The 21,959-nt window shown below is 39.9% G+C and overlaps 1 protein-coding gene across 1 annotated transcript in view; it reads right to left on the reverse strand.

The window, feature by feature from the left end:
- Positions 1-21,959, reverse strand: part of lamc1 (laminin, gamma 1) — a 263,261-nt gene that overhangs the window by 19,666 nt on the left and 221,636 nt on the right. Inside the window, exons 12-20 of the mRNA XM_080195713.1 lie at positions 21,191-21,412; positions 19,368-19,556; positions 17,314-17,559; positions 16,527-16,680; positions 15,094-15,236; positions 14,828-15,006; positions 8,007-8,163; positions 3,121-3,326; positions 961-1,040 (exon numbers count right to left, since the gene is read on the reverse strand). Coding sequence (XP_080051839.1) covers positions 961-1,040; positions 3,121-3,326; positions 8,007-8,163; positions 14,828-15,006; positions 15,094-15,236; positions 16,527-16,680; positions 17,314-17,559; positions 19,368-19,556; positions 21,191-21,412 — 1,576 coding nt within the window. The remainder of the gene's footprint in view (positions 1-960; positions 1,041-3,120; positions 3,327-8,006; positions 8,164-14,827; positions 15,007-15,093; positions 15,237-16,526; positions 16,681-17,313; positions 17,560-19,367; positions 19,557-21,190; positions 21,413-21,959) is intronic.

The following is a 21,959-nucleotide window of genomic DNA, read 5'->3' on the forward strand; positions in this document are numbered from 1 at the left end:
AGCTCGTGATTCCAAATAAACCCGTTTATACACACACATGATGATGCTTTGCAGACACATTCCATAATGATCATGGGGACAATATGAAAGCTAATTATAAAGTTCCAAATTTACTCAATATTATAAATTACTAATTTACTCACCAATTTGTAGCCAGGGTATTAGCAAATTAGCTATTAAAAGTTAAACAATAAGTGGATGGCCACACAGATTAAGGCATTATCAGGCAATGGGGTGGAGAGGAGCGAAATCTTTCTTTTTAAGATTTCCTTGTAAAGAACGTATATATGGTTTTGCTACAAAGTACAGAGGGAAAGTTGTCCCAGTTGGTCTATAAATTGGATTTTATAGTACAATTTAAAGTCAGCATTTTGTATAATATCCAATTTGAAATAGTTAGCAGAGGAAAATCATGCATCCGTGGATCGATGAAGGAGATCGGCACTATCAAAATAGATACCTCATCCCCTTTATAATACGTAGTTAATTTGTTTAGTATTTCAACTCAGGAATTGTAAGGTGCTGAATAAAACCAAGTTTAAAGTTTACCCATATCCTCCAAAGATGTGCAGGTTAGTTTGATTGGTAAAATGCCCCTTTTGTCAGGAAGATTAGCAGAGTAAATACATGAGGTATGGGAATAGGGCCTGGGTGGGATTGTTGTTAGTACAGGCTTGATGGGCTGAATGGCCTCCTTCTGTACTGTAGGGATTCTATGAAAAATTATCTCCTCAGAGCAGCAATTCCTCTGCAGCCATCCAACAAAGACAGTTTTAAAAGCAGTTTTGAGTTATGGAACTGTGCTAATTTGAATTAGATTAAGACTTTTGGCAAAAGGGCATAGACACACAGACAAACAGTAATCTTATCAGTTTGGTTGAATGGAAATCTCAGCTTCTGGATGAAAAACATGAGGTGATTAACCCACCAAGTTACTTAATACTATGAATGAAACCGTACCTTTCTGCAAGGTTACGAGCCTCTTCTGCCAGAAGTGTCATGTTATTTGGATCAGCGCTCGGATCCGGAACTGTTATTGACTATAGGAAAATTAAAAAAAAATCAATTCAAGATGCAGGAATATTCTCTACACATCTTCTGAATTGAAATAGAGTCACTCTCTTGAGAGAAGATTGCTCATGCTCCCTGGTTGACTACTGTACCAAAAAGATGATTTCCAAATGATATAATAGGTATCTGGACTGAGGCTGTCATTAGCCATGTGTTAAATTGTAATTTAAATGTGCAGGAAATATATTATCATTGTATCCAACCCATGGCGCTCTTGAGAGAATGCCAAAGGCTGTACTCTGCTCACTTCCAGCAATCCTATTTGCATAATAATTGGCGCTGCACAGCTCAGGTTAACACTTGACCAACATCTCCAGTAAGCTTACTGGCTTCACATTAAGCTGCTATTTAGCTGCCAGCTGACAAAGTGGAATCTGTGCATGGAGCTAAATGATCATCCGCCAACAGTTATAGGTGGCCACATACATTCAACGATTTATGCAAAGCCAGAATTTTTCTTACCAGATAAAAATATCTAGGATGATTCAGAGGGCCACTATTGTCACCCATAAAATTGAAAGTCAGCACACAATATTTATACTGGCTCCCAAAGCTTCAAATCTCAAACCCACAGACTGAGTCTAGCCACAGAGGAGGACAGGCAGGCAAATTTAGGTAGTTATACGTCAGAAAGGCTCCCTAATGCTGCCCCACCTCCAGGCAAGCTTCCTCAGAGTGAGTTGTCACGGGAATTGGCAACCTGCACTGAGATAGGCAGCCAAGTCCTCAATTAGGACATGTTAAGAATTCACCATCATTTTCCCAGCATTAAACTGTCCCCTGCTGAGACGGGAGTTCAGCACCAAAAGCAAGTTGGAAGGCCTCTGGCTCCTCGTCTCACTAGCTCAATGAACGAGCTGCATGCATGAAAAGGCCACAGCCATTTCTGTCGAGGGGCAGATGACCTCAATGATTTAATTTTAATTTTTGAGCAGGCTTCCAAGAGTGTCTCCATTTTGGGGTGTCCTTCCTTAGCAACCCCATCTCCCCCTCCAGTAGTTCTACTGGCCAATCAATAATATGATGCTCAGTTTGGGCTTCCTGTCTCACAAATCCATCCACTGATCTCAACTGGAAGCGAACACAGATGTGGCCAATTAGGAGCTTGTTTCAAAAAGTTGCACCTAGATAACAAGTGTTAGCTTGGGACCCGCACATGGCCTTGTCACCCACACAAGAAGTGACACAAAAAAAAAGAGAGAGAAATGAACAAGGCAATTGGCATATAAACTCATTTTTCCAGCTACAACTATAATCTGAAGCTAGACAACAAATGTTGTTTAACAACTTATTTAATGAATAGCTGAAACATTCATATAGGTAGATCCTTCATAGTCTGAAGCTAGGCAAGCAATTCTCTTGGGCAAAACAATTCATGTTTACAAACTTATTTAATGAATAGCTGAGACCTACATACAAGATAGGTCCTTTATTCATTCTCCAGAAAGGAAAGAACAATATTATTGCCAAGAATAATTCATCTGGACAGCAGAAAGACATAGCAGCATGCAGACACAGTATGATGAGTGCATGTATTTTGATACCAAATAACTACTGGGTTAGTAAATCCTATTTATGCTGAAAGTTTAAGGGCTATAATAATATAATTAATTATCAGTCTTCATGACAGGCAGGACATCATATGTCCCAATGTCACATTTGGGATATAATACAATCGACTGAAATAGTTGACTAATCCTCTCTGTAAAAATAAACTGAAATTTTGCACGCCCTTAACTGGTCAATAGGACATTACAGAATGTCCTTGCTATAATCCAGCTGGAAGGAAAAAAAGAGCCAAGAGAAAAATGAACTCCAGTATTAGAACTCTCATTTTTCAATGGGGCTGTCTTCTCTGATTCCTTTGATATCAAATGTTTGGATGGGAAAATAATACTTTAAACCACAGTTTATAAAATCTTTAACTCTGGATACTGTTGCAATGCAAGAACACGTCATTACTTAATTAATTAACAAGTACTGATCTTTAGTTCATTCATATACTTGTATTTAACCCGAATTCAGAGAGGTTTGCACAGAAACACATACCACGTTGCCCAAGATTTCCTTGGCCTTTTCAAGCTCCGTCCGAGCATTTGAGATCACTTTCTCCGCATCCTGGATACGATTATTAGAACGCTCGGCCAATTCTTCAGTGTTATCTACTGTATCCTTTATATTTTGAAGACGTCCCCACTGGGTTGACAGAGTGTTATTAATTTCAGCCAAACGGTCCATAAGATTTTTGTCTACATCTGTTAAAAAGGTATTGCACAAAGTTATAAGCCCACGTAGGGAAGATTTCACATCAGTTACGTATTTTCACACAGCTGGGTGAGCAAGTTTACCCATCAGCTAATGAGTATTGAGAGAAAATATGCCACCATATCTTATGGGATATGCAATGCCTATTAATGCGCAGTAATCCAATCCAAGGTAGACCACAAATCCTCCATAACAGAAACAGGGCAAGAAAAATGCATGAGCAATTTTTTTCATTTAACTGCACAAATGTCATGGGCGCCCTGCTTGTTTGGGGAAGATAAATTACCAATTAAGTAAGCCCGAATGACAACCTTGATAGTATTAGCCAATGAGTAGCTCTGCTTCTTTAGTCCAGAGAAATAGAACATTTTTAGTTGTTGACTAATTTCAGAATTTTTCACACCTGTCTGCACACAAACAGGCACCCATGAAACATTCAATTTTCGCATAGTCAGCCGCCACTATTTCCCTGGCATTTGCCATGGTATCCATTTGCGACCAGCCAGGAGGAAACTTGCTGACTTCCACAATTTCCCTCCAGAATCAATCTGGGAATTAAAATCTACTCCAAAGGCTTTTCAGTGGCCCAGCGTAGCTGTGTGTTCCTATTTAGAGGATGAGAAGGGGGACTTAGTGGTAGGGGATGGGGACATGGCTGAGGTCTTGAACAACTTTTTTGTTTCGGTCTTCACGGAGGAGGACGTGAATAATTTGCCGGATGTTACAGATGTAAAGGTGGTAGGACTGGAGGGTCTCGATGACATTACTGTTACTAGAGAGGTGGTGCTCGACAGACTGGAGGGGCTGATTGTGGACAAGTCCCCAGGACCGGATGGAATGCATCCGAGGGTCCTGAAAGAAATGGCGGAGGTGACAGTGGATGCCTTGGTGGTTATTTTCCAGACGTCGCTGGATTCCGGGGAAGTGCCGGAAGATTGGAAAACGGCTAATGTTATGCCGTTGTTTAAGAAGGGTGCCAGGCAAAAGGCGGGGAATTATAGGCCTGTTAGTTTAACGTCTGTTGTAGGTAAAATGTTAGAATCCGTCATCAAGGAGGAAATAGCGAGGCATCTTGAGGGGAACTGCTTGATAGAGCAGACGCAGCACGGTTTCCTAAAAGGGAAGTCTTGTCTGACAAATTTACTGGAGTTCTATGAGGATGTGTCTAGGGCGGTGGATAGAGGAGAGCCGGTGGATGTGGTCTTTCTGGATTTTCAGAAGGCGTTTGACAAGGTACCTCACAAGAGGTTATTACAGAAGGTCGGGGGTAGGGTGTTAGCGTGGATAGAGGACTGGTTGTCAAATAGGAGGCAGAGAGTGGGGGTCAATGGGTGCTATTCGGATTGGCGGATGGTGACTAGTGGAGTGCCCCAGGGGTCGGTGCTGGGGCCTCAGCTTTTTACCATTTATATAGATGATCTGGAGGAGGGAACCGAGTGTAGGGTGTCGAAATTTGCTGATGACACCAAAATTGGTGGAAAGGCGAATTGTGCGGAGGGTGGGGAGAGTCTACAGAAGGATCTAGATAGGCTGGACGAATGGGCCAGGAAATGGCAAATGGAATTTAATGTTGGCAAGTGCGAGGTGGTCCACTTTGGTAGGAAGGATTATTACTTACGTGGCAAAAAACTGCAGCAGGCGACGGTACAGAGGGACCTCGGGGTCCTTGTGCATGAGTCGCAAAAACCCAGCTTGCAGGTGCAGCAGGTGGTCAGGAAGGCGAATGGGATGCTGGCTTTCGTCGCGAGGGGGATTGAATATAAAAGTAGGGAGGTCTTGCTGCGGCTGTATAGGGCGTTGGTGAGGCCGCAGCTGGAGTAGTGTGTGCAGTTTTGGGCGCCATACTTGCGCAAGGATATTTTAGCCTTGGAGGGAATGCAGAGGAGGTTTACTAGGCTGATTCCGGAGTTGAGGGGGTTGAGCTATGAGGAGAGGCTGAATAGATTAGGCTTGTACTCGTTAGAGTTTAGAAAAATGAGGGGAGATCTCATTGAGACGTATAAGATGATGAATGGGATGGATAGGATAGAGGTGGAGAGACTCTTCCCGCTCAGAAAGGATAGTAGGACTAGGGGGCATAGCCTCAAGATAAAGGGGGGGTGGTTTAGAACACAGAGTTGAGGAGGAACTTCTTCACTCAAAGGGTGGTGAATCTCTGGAATTCTCTGCCCGTTGAAGTGGTGGAGGCTGCCTCGCTAAATAATTTTAAGACGCGGGTTGATGGGTTTTTGATGAGAGAGGGGATTAAGGGTTATGGGGAGAGGGCGGGAATGTGGAACTGAGCCACAACAGATCAGCCATGATCTTATTGAATGGCGGGGCAGGCTCGAAGGGCTAGTTGACCTACTCCTGCTCCTATTTCTTATGTTCTTATGCAGTTTTTTCTCTCTGGTTCGATTTGCTATCATCCTTCTATATTCTACGTGCATTGTGCAAGGCTGATGGAAACTGAACTCGCTTGAAATGCCTCATCAAAAACTAGATACAAGAAAGAAAGAACCTGACAAAATGGGATTAATGAAATTCCAATGAAATAATCTGTTCTCATCATTTAAAAATCAAAAATGTTTCTTATATTGAGATTTATTTTCTTCTTTACTTCTCTGAATATTTTGCCATTTCCTTTCCATCACTTAAGACACCAACTCATATGTCAAATTGTTCTGAATGCCAGTTGCCTTTCAGTGTTTTGTTAAAGTGATTCATTTGAGAACACAGGCAATGCCAACAAATTAATCAATCATGAATATTCTATCCTTACTTAATAATCAGCAAATAAAAAAGGCAGTGAGGAACAAATGATAGTGGCTTGTATCTGATTCAGAGTGTACAAATTATATATTCTATTTAATTATAATTCAGTAAGTCCTATTTCATTTCAGTACCTATTTTGTTAGGCAAAGTTCTATTCCCAGGCAGTTGAGAAAACCAATTTTACAGTGAATGGAGATATAAAAATGCCAACATGTATACTGGCAGGTGAAAGGAGGCTTGCAGTAGACTGTAATGGAGAAACCCATGAATGGATTTCTCAACTAGCAGGTTGAGGAAAGGAAGCACGTTAGATTGCTGCAACTTGAGCATGGGTGGACGATATTAAGCAAAGAAAATCCTTGTAGATTTGAAGTTCGCAAATGTTTCATCTATGTATCAGAAATATACATGGAGGTGGTGATTTAGGGCTCATTCCATCAAAAACATGTTTCTCGTGGAAACTGATGAAAATGCTAGCAAACATTGGGTCTAGAAAGGATCCCACAGCGACATTTGGGCATATATAGTGTTATCAAAACTGAATTTTATTCTACAAGTTGCTAAGTTTGCAAGTTCATAATGAATACAGATTTAGAAAATAGTGGTGCTCTATCTTGTTTTGATATAATGATGCAGAACTACTGTTAATGGCTTTCTTCAGCAGCACGTTCATAAATAGGCTTGCAATGTCAAGCATTGCTTTAAATATGCAGGTTGTTTATAGCCTGCGTGAAGATATCTCTTATTATGTATTTAATAAACTCAATAAGAACTCCTGTAATAATTCACTCAACCATGTGTCTTAATTCATGCTAATATTCGCGATCTTGAATCTGCACCAGCCTGTAAGAATTTCCTTACACACCTTAAGCCACTCCATCACATGCTCTGATTCACTTTCCAGATGGAGCAATCCAACATGTTGCTGTTCCTCGATGTGCAAGTTCTACCACAGTCTACCCCTTCATTCAGATTTGTATAGCTTTACGTCACAAAATTAATCTCATTAGCCATCTTGTAAATAGAACCCTAGCTATTTGTTCACCTCATAAGCTTGATGCAGAAATAGAGTGCAAAGATATCCTGGTCATATCATTGTTCATTATTTATTGCATAACTTGAGAAGAACCTAAGGCCACAATTTCCTGAAATCACTCTGGAAAGGCAAAGTTTCTCAAAAGATTAAAAAAGTGCCTTCACCTTGATACCATGAAGTAGCTGCAGGATGCTGGCATCAGCCTAAAAAGACATGCTGCCAACAATATAACTGAGAAATGCCTTGTATGAATTACACTGCCAGTCAATGTCAAATATGTAGGCCATACACCCCAGAGATTGCTTGATCGAATCACACATCACCTTTCTTAGGTTGTTCACAACAGACAGGATATACAGTGCACTCAACCAGCATGCACTTGCAAATCCCAAACAAAATGTCTTATAATGCATCTAGTGTTAGATCTCATTTTGCGACAGGGCAACATTGCTGAACAATCCTGTTATTAACTACACTAACAACCAATTCAAGATAACCAGTCAAGCTCGTAACATATGGCTCACCTATGCTTGCTCGAAGTACAGGGACCTGTTCTTTCCAAACAAAAAGGAAATGTGTAAGCCTCGCACCATTTTTTGAATTACCCAGGCTTGGGGAGCCTATAGTTTCCCACTGCTTTCAACAGTATTCTCTTCTCCTTTAGCATAAACTGTCGTGATCGTTTAAAATGTGGCATTTTTGGATTTGTCCTGATGAATGCAAGGTAAAAAGCTTTCGCAACATTTGTGTCTTTTCAGCAATGTTTGAGTTCTAGCCAGCAATGATTTCAGTTAAGGAAATTGCAATAAAGGTCAAGTGTCAAAAAGATAATTGGAAGTTTTAATTATTTTGTTATCAAGACACCAGTCAATGTATATACCTCTCATGTTTTCAGCATCCCTCAGCAAGTCCATAATGGTTTGTTCAGCTTCCTTGAGTCTTTCTTCAAAGGCCTTGTCACTCACTGTATCCTGGCTTGCCCCAAGATTTGCAATTAAATCTTCCAGGTCCTTAAGTTTTTGCCTGTGTTCAGTTACCTGAGCAAATGTCACAGGATAAAAGATATCCAGTGGAGAACCAATTAAATCAATTGCAGCTTATGCAATCTTATCTACCAACATACAATTACACAGCCAATCAAAACAAGATAAACTAGCATATCATCCAGAACGCATTTTGGCAACTGAAGCCAAATCCTGGTGCAAGAATAAAAAGTAATGCACGTGCCCTTGGCTTCAAAGTTATTATTTAAGATTTAATCAATGATTCAAAGTATTACATTCCTAGAAACAAGTTGATTTCCTTTATAAAAAGGAGTTCTTCACTTCTCTTTAGTCCTATCTCTGGACTCACTGGTTGAAATATGCAAGTGCTAACCTACATGCATAACTCTCTCATTAACTGCAATACTTATTAATAACACTCTTCAATGGTAATCCATGGTCATCTATTGTTAAGATAACTATTTAATCAATTTTAGGTTTGCTGAAAATACCTTTCTTTCCTTGCTAGTAATGATCATTCATGCATAAAGAATGCTTTCACATTATCCGACCATGTGAGGAAGATTTGATTCCATCAGTCTCCTTAAGGATACTGATTCATGCCGGAGTAGAGAACCCAATATGGATTTATTTAGACTTTGTAACCTGGGGAAGAGCACTAAAGTCTGATAATGGAAAATTGGATATACATGCCAGAATTCTATCATCTCATCCGGCACAGGTAAGAGTCAATGGAAATTTCTGTTAACCATGGGCGGGAATTTCCAGTTTTGCCCGAGCGAGGCCGTAAAATCCTGTCCCTATCCCTTCAGCATGGAAACAGGTCACTCAGTCCAATTAGTCTATATCAGTGACTATCCTCCATGTGGGCCTCCACCCACCCAAACTCACCTAATCCTAAAACGCTTTCTTCCTCATGTATTTACTTAGCTATCGCTTAAATGCATCTGCACCACATTCCTCAGCTTTTCCATCTGGTAGCAGGCTTCACATTTTAACCACACTCTGCAACCCTACTCCCAAGTTCCTTACATGACGAAGTTTCACCCAGATTCAAAACAAGAGGGAAAATTTGTAATTATTTTAAAATACCTCTGAAATCACTAATTGTTTTTAAGACTGGAATCTTCCTGTCTTCTTTGTTGATTTCTTCCATCTGGAACCTCTGTCTTCTTTTGATACCTTTGCTATTCAGATGGTGCTTTCTTTTAAGACATAAATGCAGCTATGAGAGCCAGCAAGTCTCTTTCTCTCTGTAAAGCTGCGATTGATGACAGTTGCACTACCTATTTGTCTCAATTTTGGGCTCTCCATGCATGTACACCTTTTTTAAAACTCTAAGTACAGAAAAAGCACCATCTTTTAAAGGGACTGTGCACTGCTTTCCATTCTAGCATTTTACAATTTCACAAATACCAAATTTTAACATTCTAAACTCAACTTTGCAACAGTAGTCAATACCAGTAATATCACATTGGTGTGGGGAGTAATGCCATTGTTTATGGTTGTACAAGATATATCTTTCTTGCATCAACTTTTAAAGTGAAAATTTCCTTTTTATTTGAATTAACAGGCAAATGATACTTTACGCGAAATTTCATTTGGTTTTAGTGTTAAGGAAAAGCTACAAAGTGTGGAAACTTGTTGGTAATTTCTTCATGTGGGTGATGCGAGTGTCATTCAGCAAATTGTTATTTTGTTTTATGCTTCCCCACAGGGATCGTAACACTGGTTTTCTTATATTCATTTGTATTAGTTTTGGACTCCCAGAAAAGGGAATTATTATTATGACCTTAGGTAAATTTCATGTAATCTTTGAAAGCTGACTCCAGAACATGCTCTAAACTCTGGCATGTTACCACAGCTGAAGCACAATAGTTAGAGAGAAAAAATAGAAAGCAGGGCTTTTTCATCTAACACTTGGCAAAATAATTTGGCTGGGTTTTGCAATGATATTGATGACAAATCTGTCAGCATTTGCATTCACTACTCCACTAAAACTGACTGCAGTTTCTGGAGTTCACACATGTATATAATACTAAAATCTAAAAACTGCTCTCATAGTGATTCTATGTTTTCCAGTGGGTGCACAGTTGAGGCATCCAAGACAATCAATTGAATAGACAACAACTTTCACTTTCAAACCATTAATCTCAGTTAAAAATCCGTTGAAAATGTTTTTAACAGTGTACCAACTTTATAATTACTGCCAAATACCCATTGACCCTGAGAAGCTAATTGTATAATTGTGGAATATCAAGTTTCTTTATAATGATAACAAAATTAAAATCTTTTTGAAGTTTATCTTTATGTTAGCTTCTTAGTCTGATCAATCATTTGTTTTGGGATCTGAAATTTCCAAAAAAAAGTAAAGGATATAAAGTTTAATTTTCTGATTAAACCAACATGCTTGGTTTAAGTACCTGCTAACATCACTGCTGCACACCAAGACATCCTCTTGACTTGGAAACAGATTTAAACTGTTGTTGGGAAAGGGGAAGTCCATGCCACAGCAATTATTAGATCTTTGCAGCTTGCTTTCTTGATTTGCTACTGACCACAAAAAATCTGAGCTTACAGTTGACCTGATCAAGATCTTCAAAATTAAGAGTCAAGGTAAAACTAAGTGATGATAACTGTTGCCACAGGAACAGGACAGAAATTTAAGAGGGTTAAATGGATCTAAAACTAAAATAACAGGTACCGTAACGCAACGTATAGCTCAAATTTGAAAGTCTGTCACAATCTGTAGTTGAAGCAGAAAGTGTAAATACATTTGAAAAGAACTTGGAAAGTTGCATTGAAAAGAGTATTAAGAAATGAAGCAAGGAGGAGAGAGAGATGGATTTCAAAACGAAGAAAACATCCAGCGTAGATTTGATGGGACAGACAAGGATTTAATCCTTATCTGGTATTTTACTTAGAGTCACAGAGATGTACAGCATGGAAACAGGCCCTCAATTTATCCATGCTCTTTTTTTTAAATGCCTAAGCTAATCTGAATTGCCTGCATATCCCTCTATATCCATTGTACCTATGCAACTATCTAAATGCTTTTTAAGAGCCAAAATTGTACCTGCTTCTACTACTACCTCTGACAGCTTGTTCCAGACACTCACCGCCTCTGTGAAAAAATTGCCCATCTGGACACTTTTGTATCTCTCCCCTCTCACCTTAAACTTATGCCCTCTAGTTATAGATTCCCCTAACTTCAGGAAAAGATAATCATTATCTATCTGATCAAAGCCCCTCATTATTTTATAGACCTTTATAAGATCACCTCTCAGCCTCCTATCTCCATAGGAAAAAGTCCTAGTCTATCCAACCTCTCTTTATGACTCAATCCAAGTCCTGATCCTAGTATATCTTTTCTGCACTGTTTCTAGATTAATAATATCCTTTCTATAATAGGGTGACCAGAATTACGCATGGTATTCCAAATGTGGCCTTACCAATGTCTTGTACAACTTCAACAAGACGTTCCAACTCCTGTATTCAATGTTCTGACCGATAAAACCAAGCATGCTGAATGCCTTCTTCACCACTCTGTCCACCTGTGACTCCACTTTCAAGGAGCTAAGAACACGTACCCCTAGATCTCTTTGTTCTGTAACTCTCCCCAGTGCCCATTAAACGAGTAAGTCCTGCCCTGGTTCAATCTACCAAAATGGATCACCTCACATTTGTCTAAATTAAACTCCATCTGCCATTTGTCAGCCCACTGGCCCAATTGATCAAGATCCCTTTGTAATTGAAGATAACTTTCTTCACTGCCCACCATGCCACCAATCTTTATGTCATTTGCAACTAACTATGCGTCTTATATTCTCATCCAAATCATTAATATAAATGACAAGTAACAGTGGACCCAGCACTGATCCCTGAGGCACACTGCTGGTCACAGGCCTCCAGTTTGAAAAACAATTCTCTACAACTACCCCCAGGCTTCTGTCAAGAAACCAATTTTTGTATCCATTTAGATACCTCAACCTGGATTCCGTGAGATTTAACTTTATGCACAACCTACTATGTGGTACGTTGTCAAAGGCCTTGCTAAAGTCCATGTAGACAACATCGACTGTACTGCCCTCATCTACCTTCTTGGTTACCCCTTCAAAAAACACAATCAAATTTGTGAGACATGATTTTCTACTCATAAAGCCATGCTGACTGTCCCGAATCAGTTCTTGCGTCTCTACATGCCTGTAGATCCTGTCTCTCAAAATACCTTCCAACAATTTACCCACCACAGATGTGAGGCTCACTGGCCTGTAGTTCCCAGTCTTTTCCTTGCAGTCTTTTTAAAACAAAGGCACAACATTTGCCACTCTCCAATCTTCAGGCAACTCATCCGTGACTATCGATGATTCAAATATCTCGGCTAGGGGACCCGCAATTTCCTCCCTAGCCTCCCACAATGTCCTGGGATATACCTCATTGGGTCCTGGGGATTAATCTACCTGGATACGTTTTAAGACGTCTAGCACCTCCTTCTCTGTAGTACATACACTGCTCAAGACATCACTATTTCCCCAAGTTCCCTAACATCCATGCTTTTCTCAACAGTAAATACTGATGAGAAATATTCATTTAGGATCTCACCGATCTCTTTTGGTTCTGCACATAGATGATCTTTTTGATCCTCAAGAGGCCCTACTCTCTCCCTTGTTACTCTTTTGTCCTTTATATAATTGTAGAAGCCCTTTGAATTCTCTGTTGCCTTATCTGCCAAAACAATTTCGTATCCCCTTTTTGCCCTCCTGGTTTCTCTCAACTCTACTCCTACACCCCCTGTACTCTTCACGGGATTCATTTGATCCCAGCTGCCTATGCATGTCATATGCCTCTTTTTTCTTCTTGACCAGGGCCTCAAAATCCTGAGCCATCCAATGTTCCCTACTTCTCCCAGCCTTGCCCTTTACTCTAAGAGGAATGCATTCACCCCGAACCCTGAATAACACACTTTTGAAAGCGTGCCACTTACTAGGCATCCCTTTGCCTTCCCACAGACTCCCCCAGTTAACTTTTGAAAGTTCCTACCTGATACCATCAAAATTGGCCCTGCCCCAATTTAGAATATTAACTTTTGGACCAGATCTAATATTTTCCATAGCTATCTTAAAACCAATAGAATTATGGCCATTGGTCCCAAAGTGATCCCTCACTAACACTTCTGTCACCTGCCCTTCCTTATTTCCCAAGAGGAGGTCAAGTTTTGCCCCCTCTAGTTGGACCAACTACATACTGAATAAGAAATTCCTCCTGAATCTACTCGACAAATTTCTCTTCATCCAACTCTCTAATACTATGGCTGTCCCAGTCAATGTTGGGAAAGTTAAAATCTCTGACTATTACCACCCTATTTTTCTTGGAGCTATCTGTAATCTCCTTACATATTTGCTCCTCAATTTCCCACAGAAATTGGGGGCCTAAAGTAACCCTATCAAAGTGATTTCCTCCTTTTATTTCTCAGTTCTACACATAGACTCAGTGGCCGAATCCTTGGATATATCTCCTTGCAGTACAGCCGTGATGCTTTCCCTGATCAAAAGTACAACTCCCCTATCTCCTTTCCTCCTGTTCTATCTTTCCTATAGCATCTGTACCCTGGAACATTGAGCTGCCAGTCCTGTCCTCCCTTAGCCATGTTTCAGTAATTGCTATAATATCCCAGTCCCACGTACCATCCATGCCCTGAGTTCATCTGCCTTGCCTGTCAGGTCTCTTGCATTGAAATAAATGTAGTTTAATCCTGGACTTCCCTTGTTTTCTGTCCTTCTTTTGCCTGATCTGTCTGGTACTAGGATTACTGACACTGCCTTTACTACTTAATGTGCTCTCCTTAACTTCCGTGCTGTTCTCACACTTCTCTTCTATCTCCCTACAGCTTTGGATGCCACCCCCCTGCCAAACTAGTTTGAATCCTCCCGAGTGGCTCTAGCAAATTTCCTGGCCAGAATGTTAGTCCCACTCCAGTTCAGATGTAAACCACCCCTCTTGAACAGATCAGCCCTTCCCCAGAAAAGATCCCAATGACCCACAAATCTAAATCCATGCCTCCTGCACCAGCTCTCAAGCCACACATTCATCTGCCTAATCCTCCAAATCATTAGTACGTGGTAGTAGTCCTGAAATTACTACCTCCGAGGTCCTGCACTTTAGCCTTTTGCCTAACTCTCTATATTCACACTTCAGGATCTCATCCCTTTTTCTACCTGTGTCGTTGGTACCAATATGTACAATGACCTCTGGCTGCTCACCCTCCCCCTTAAGAATGCCCTTCAGCGCTCAGAGACGTCCTTGACCCCGGCGCCAAGGAGGCAACATATCATCCGGGAGTCTCGATTGCGGCCACAGAAACGCCTGTCCATGCCTCTAACTAGCGTGTCCCCTATTACTACTCTCGCTTGCTCTTTGCCCAACCCTGTCCCACAACAGAACCAGCTGTGGTATCACAGGCCTGAGTGCTGCTGGTATCTTCTCAGCTTAAACTACTTAAGTAGTTTCTTTACATGCAAGTGGAGGGGGTAAATGCTGCTGAGCGATTAGTCGTATTTTTGGGTTTTAACAGTGAACCTGATCTTACTCTCACCAAACATTCATAATCTCTCATTTTCAAGTAGCTCCAGCATCAGAAGGATCAAATGAAGTACTGTGTAGAACTACCAAATGCTATACTACAAATGAATTCTCCTACCTTATCTTTCACCAGCCTGTAACAAGTAGGACATTCCTGGCAGCCAGGTCTCGTTCGATTGTAGAAATAGTTTTCTTCGCACTGGTCACAGTGTGTACCCACGAACCCTGCCTTGCAGTCACATTTTCCATCTTCCTTGCACTGTAGAGATTGAGAGCCCTCACGGTCACAGTCACAGGCTGCAAAAATAGATAAAGCTATTCTTGCACTTGTTTCTTTAAGAAATTGATGATCAGATTTTTGAGATATTAAATTATTTTGCTTACGTTTGCATCCATCCTGACCAAACCCAAAGTGATATGGTTCACACTCATCACACTGCTGGCCAACAATACCAGGTTGGCATTCACACTGTCCACTCTGGGCATCGCACTGACCATTAACAGAACCAATAGGATTACAGTCACACCTGGAAGCAGACAAGCAGTAAATTCAATTAATGAAGCCCTTCATGTTGCACTGTGAAGAACAACATTAGCTGTTAAGTTCCATTGTTTAGAGATGGATACAATTTACATGAGAGTCATTTTCTTTCTTAATATTCCTGAATCCATAATGCTATGAATGAACATTGTTTCACGTATGCAAGGTGTCTTATAGTGTCTTTACTCCACACGTTAGCAAGATTGCCAGACACACTGATGTATGGATACAGTGCAGATATGTCTACACTGCTGGAATAATTCTTCGGTATCTACAGCTATTCTAAATCAGAGCATCTATCGGAAGACAATTTACTGATTTATGACAAAAATCCCACAACCAATGCTAAACATCAGATTCCTTCCAATTTCTGCTGACTAGCTGTCATCAAGCTAAGACTTCAAGCAGAACAGAACTGGAACTTCTATTTGTAAAAAGTAAAAGTGAAGGAATGTTGTGTAGAAGGAACTTTATCTCAACCTGGGATTACAGATTTCAACACTGGTTGCCTCAAAACTTTTCTGTCCACTCATACTTTGTTCTTTTTGAAAAATAAAGTAGGCTTTGTTTTTCAATTATTATCAATTATTTGCTTTTCCTGGTCCTTGTTACCTGTTCCTCAAGCACAACCATTCTTTCTTCAAATTGCCATCTTTCACACCTACAGCTTGCACATACATTTTTCATGTGTTGCCACTGCAATTTTGTGAAAGATTATTCTGTTCACAGCACTTTGAGTATTGCTGTATGATTTATTAATATTGCATGTATCAGAATTTCCGTGGATAGAAGAACAACAGATCAAGAGAAATAGACAGCAGCAATCAAAGTGATGGCAGTAACTTCCCTGTCGCCAAACACTTCCTCTGATCCTGTTAGCTTTCACACAAAATCAGTGGCTTTCAACATATTTGTATCCTACGATGTCCTCCAACTATACATACAACATGCTTCAATTATGTGCTGCGCATGGGTTGGCTGAGTACAGTCAGTCCACACAGAAAGAGAAAACCAACTTTATTACTGTATAGAAAGGGTCAATTTTGAAAAATATTTGCCTTTACTACAACTTTACCCCGTTCTGTATTTGGTTATACAAACAAATTAAATACGGGTTATTTATACAAAACAGATGGGAGTTAGAGGTCTAAAGTGTCTAAAATAAATTTACACAACTTCATTTAAGGCCCTTTAAATATACCATTGTCCTGTTACCTCAATTACAAACATCTGCAGCTAGAAAATCATTTTACTCAAACTCCTCTACTTGACTTACCTCTGACAGCCCTGACCACTACGAAGATTATAATAGCCTGGCTCGCATTGACTACAGTCCCTGCCCACGACATGAATTAAGCACTCGCACAGCCCAGTAACTTGGTTGCAGTTCCTTTGCTGATCCACGGTGCCATAAGGAGAACAATTACAAGCTGCAAAAAAGAGAAGTGCATTATAGCCTTTGTTTGAAGAAAAGGTCCTTGGATCGTAAGAGCAGGAAGGAGGAGGTAGAGTGGGTAGAGAGAGCACGAAGGATCATTTATATATTTTCTTCTCATACTATTACCTAGTAAAAAATATAACCAAGACACCTTCTCTCACTCACAGAAACTTGTATGATTTTAATCCAGAAATGTCATGTCCAGAGAAAACACAATGCAAGACATGAGGAAGGAACTAACAAAATAACTATCAGGGAAATACTGCAATACAAAGGATTTTTGTTGGGTTATAAAAGTTTTCCGCAGTCAAGAGATTTTTGTCAGTCAAACATAAATTTGCATTGAAAGCAGTTTTAAAGAACGCTCGAGGTACACAAGTGAACAAATGGTTGGGGGTGGAGTTTACCAGAAGAGTTGGAAATTTAATTTTATCTCTGCACAACAACTTGCATTTATACAGTGCCTTTTTAAGGGAGTAAAATGACTCAATACACTTTACATCGTAATGTTCAAGATAAGGGAATCTGGAACTCCAATTTCTCCGAGTTGTTTTTATGCATTTTAACAGAAGATTTAATTATTTTAGGAGCATTTAATTGAGGCGAAGTCAAACGTGAGGCTCACCATTACATTTTTCTGATGGAATTGGATTTAATGCATTTCCATAAAATCCATCTTTACATCTATCACAGTAAAATCCATCAGTGTTGTAGATGCACTTTAGACACTCTCCTGTCAGCCGATTACAGTTCCCTACAGCATTTGGATCAATGTTGTCACTGCAGTGACACGGTTTGCATGGTCTCACGGGCCCCTCATTTCCTAATGGATCACCATAGTACCCATCATCACACAGCTCACACCTTTTACCTGTTTAAAATAAAAGACACTTTATTACAGTACATACACCAAGTTCATTAAAATGAACATTCCCACGTTTGTGAAAAAGAATCCCCCAAGTTTCGGTATTACAATAGCGATTGGAATGAAGAAAACAAATGGTTCTTCTTAAGCTTATACAAGGATAGTCACAAAGGCAAATTAAATAATCCTGCACTTAAAATTAATACTCATTCCAGCTTGGCATGGACCAATTTACAAAATACAGTGCTCAGAACTAGTAGTGCTCAACCTTTGGACTCTAACCAATAAACAAAATATGAAACCTAGTCTAAAAGGAAACATTTTAGAAAGAATACATTTATTTTTAGTGAGCAGTTAAGTAGGCTAAGTAGACTAAATCATGACATCAGGAGGTAATAATATGTAATCCCTTCAGCCATGATGCTTTCTAATGCTTGCAAACTTCTGCAACTGAGATCAATGCTTATTTTTGTTGAAGCTTTGCATGAAACAGAGTTCAAAAGTCTGTGAAATTCTCTTGTTTCATAAGATTATAGCCTTTTCTGTGAAAGATCTGCATGAGCTGTTCTAACTGCACACTGGAATGAACTATCTCTGCCAGCTAGTAAAATTAGTTATCATGGCAGCATTCCAGCCAACCATATTTAGTGTTCCATACTACTGAAGTAATTACTTCTATTACCAGTGAGGGCAACCTCTGAGGCATTGGCTCTTCAACTGTATGTTGTACTTGATCCAAATGCAGCTCAATTGTTTATGAATAAATTAAATAAAATAGAATAAAACTTACAACCTGCCCAACCAAATTAGATGCACACGAAAGTTACACTCCTGATAGCTGAACAACTTTACCAACGAGTAGCTGGAAAATGGTTTCAGTACCCTCTCTGTGCTGGACTAGCTAACATCTCCTGAAGCATGGCTGTTGGCTTCAGTGCCCATGGTCTCAGGAGGGGAAAAATCAGGCATGCATTCCACTTCTAATCACTGTCCAGGCACCCCTACAGAGAGTTCAAGAGTACCCCTGCTGTGCAAGGACAGGGTCAGGCTACTTTCGTTATCCTGAAGCCATTACAGTCAACAATGCAGAATTGTAGGCCAGATCATGTGTGTGTGACGGCTTTCTCGAAACATGTCAGCTGAGTGTACAGGGTTTAAACCCACTTCCTGAATTGTTGCTGAATGTTGGATCATACTTTCAATCACAAATATTTATCAAGTAAATGTTTAAGTTTATTTATTAGTGTCACAAGTAGGCTTACATTAATATTGCAATGAAGTTACTGAATTCCCTAGTCACCATACTCTGGCACCTATTTGGGTAAGCACAGTAAGAAGTCTCAAGCCCTCTGAAAGCTTGTGCTTATATATAAAAAAAACCTGTTAGACTTTAACTTGGTGCTGTGAGACTTCTTACTGTACTTACCCCCAGTCCAACGCCAGCATCTCCACATCATACCTATTTGGGTACACAAAAGGAGAATTTAGCATGGCCAATATACCTAACAGCATGTCTTTTGGAACTGTGGGAAGAAACCAGAGCACCCAGAGGAAGCCCACGCAGACACAGAGAGCGTGCAGACCCTGCTCAACAGTAACCCAAGTCAGACTCGAACTGGGTCCTTGGCGCTGTAAGGCAATAATGCTGATCACTGTGCCATCCTATTTGAGCATTAGAATACAGATGCAATATTAAAAAAATGTAAATTAAATAATTACCCACACAAATTTCAAATTTGTGTGAATGATAAATGTGACAATATGGCAAACCAGAACAGAATTTAAAAACACTTCTCAAACTTTGAGGATCTCACCAGTAGTTCCTGTAGGGCAGTTGGTACATACTATATCCCGAGTTTTTGGGACAATAGCACAACTTGAACCACTTGGACAAGGGCATGGACTACAATCGTCTGAACTACCAACTGTAGGATCACCATAGTAACCATCCCTACACCGCTCACAGTTTGATCCTGCTGTGTTGTCCCTGCAGTAGCATTCACCTGTAGAACAACCAGACAAAGCAATTAATTATTAATGTACCAGATATAGGGGGTGATTTGCCTTGGGATTGCCCACATTTGTTCGAAAATTCACAGGAAAGCCTCACTCAGTGTAGCTATATGAACATTGCAGAGTTAATTATTAGTTATTCAACATAGGAAGATCTGATGAGTCCTTCTGGCCAGTCTTGGCCTAAATGTGATCCATAAACATGATAGGGCGATCGTTATTGGTAACAACCTCAGTGTCTTACAAACAACAGCAGCACTGAACATTTCGGAAAATTAACACTCAGTTAGGATTATTTATCTACTGAATTAAAGAAGCCATTTTTTAAAAGAAAAGTTAATTCTCAGAATCTGAGCAGCACTGATATGGTCAGAATTTATTGTCCACTCCTAATATACCTTAAGAAGGCGCTGCTGGAACCACTTCTTAAGCCACTGAAGTCCACGCAGTAAAGGTGTTTTCACAATGCTGATAGCCAAGGAGTTCCAGGGTTTCAACCCAGAAACTACAATCAGGTATGCATTGTTTTAACGAGGTTTCAAATGAATGCATTGCTACAGATGAAGGCGCTCACAGATAAACAGAGGTGAAAATAATGGGCCATAATTTCCTGGCTCCCTAGGACCGCATTTGGGGGATATCCCAAAGATGCATTGCTGAATCTTTTGTGATTGTTCCCACATTAGGGTTCACCCAGTGATTGTCCAGAAGTGCTAACTTCTCCTGGACAATTGCACTGAATGGAAACAATTCAATAAAATGATTTACATTGCCAACTTAGGATGGTTCTGACAGTTTTAAACATAGTTACTCCAAAAGAGTTAGAAGGAAATAAAAATCACTTCCAATTTCAGTGTCACTATTTTAAACATCCAGACTGAGCCCCAAGCTGGACACCCACCCCATGATATCTGGACTGCCTCACCAATTCCACACCACCCCAACTTCACCTACATCTGTACGCCTCCTCCCAGGCAACATACCCTTTTGCAACAATCACTGCAAATTTGAAGCAATTGTTTAAAAGAAGCTTACTGAAAACCTCCAAATATTAAAAGGCAGATGTTAAAACATTAATTTCAGTCCCCTGACATCCATGATAAAGGCAGGCAAAACTGCCAATAAAAATGTTTTTTCTTTAGTGAAGCCACATACTAATAATGACATTACCTTCTTGCATTCAACCATACTCTGATTCAGTCAGCGTGCATATTGCGCAAGTGCTATTATGGATAGGGATCTAGGTTGGTGAACGAAAAAAAAACCTCATCACAACTTCTCAGGCAGATTTGGGAGTGAAATCAATGTAATTCACTCAAAGTGAAAAAGAAAAACGTACAATGCCATTCACACCATTCTTATGCACCATAAATTCAGAAGTTAAATTGCCTTCCTACTATGAATTATATTACACACTGGGAGAGGTGGAAAAAGTATAGTAAAATAGAACAGGGAAAACAAGAAAGCTGTGGGGAGTGAAGGAGAAAGAATCACACCACAGAAAACATTAAATATATAATAAAATAAACAACCCATCCCAAACGTGGGTTTATTCAGCTTGTATATGTGACACAAAACACCAATCTAAGCAGAGTTTTTCCAGTCTTAGGCTCTTGCTGCTCACCACTTTCAGGATCACAGGAATCACTATGTGCATTGCAACTACAAGGCACACAGGGACCGAAAGCTCCACGATGAGGATCCTCCCTTCTGTAGCCTAATGCACATTGCTCACAGAATTGTCCTCGGTATGCGGCTGGGCAGATACATTGTTCTACCCATTCAGCTGGTGATCCAGAGCCTGGACGAGCAGTAAGCAGAGTTACGTCATCCAAGTGTCCAGCACCTGTGGAGAAATAAACTGAAATTAGCCACAAACACACTCAACTTTATGAAAATTACTTGAAAACATTTGGACACCAGCAGGAAAAGATGCATCATATTCAAAAAGGTTCAGAATGTACGTAGGCCAGGTTAAGTGTTGGTTTTATTCCTTCTATGGAATTAAATTTATACAGACGGCACATAAATAATTACATACTGCAGTCTTTCCTATTCTATGAAACTTCCTCCTTAAATTTCACTGCCTCTTTTTCCACCTTTAAAAACATCTTCAAAGCTATTTCTTTTGACTTGGTCAGTCTTCAAAGTCCCTCTTCCTGGCGTGGCATTCCTATTTCGTTTCATTACAGGAAAACATAAAAGTAGGTTGGTTTAATGCCTTAAGATCACAAAGAAATATTTAAATGTTTAACTAAATTTTCAATGATATAAATACATAAATTATGAGAAATAAATGATGAATCAAACATAATGAACTGCACATGTAAATTCAACTTAATGCGCACAACATGGTGGTCATTACTGAGACATGGCAATCATATGGTCAGGAC

The sequence above is a fragment of the Carcharhinus amblyrhynchos genome, chromosome 9, assembly GCF_965287045.1.
Source record: "Carcharhinus amblyrhynchos chromosome 9, sCarAmb.v2.hapA, whole genome shotgun sequence".
Lineage (NCBI taxonomy): Eukaryota > Metazoa > Chordata > Chondrichthyes > Carcharhiniformes > Carcharhinidae > Carcharhinus > Carcharhinus amblyrhynchos.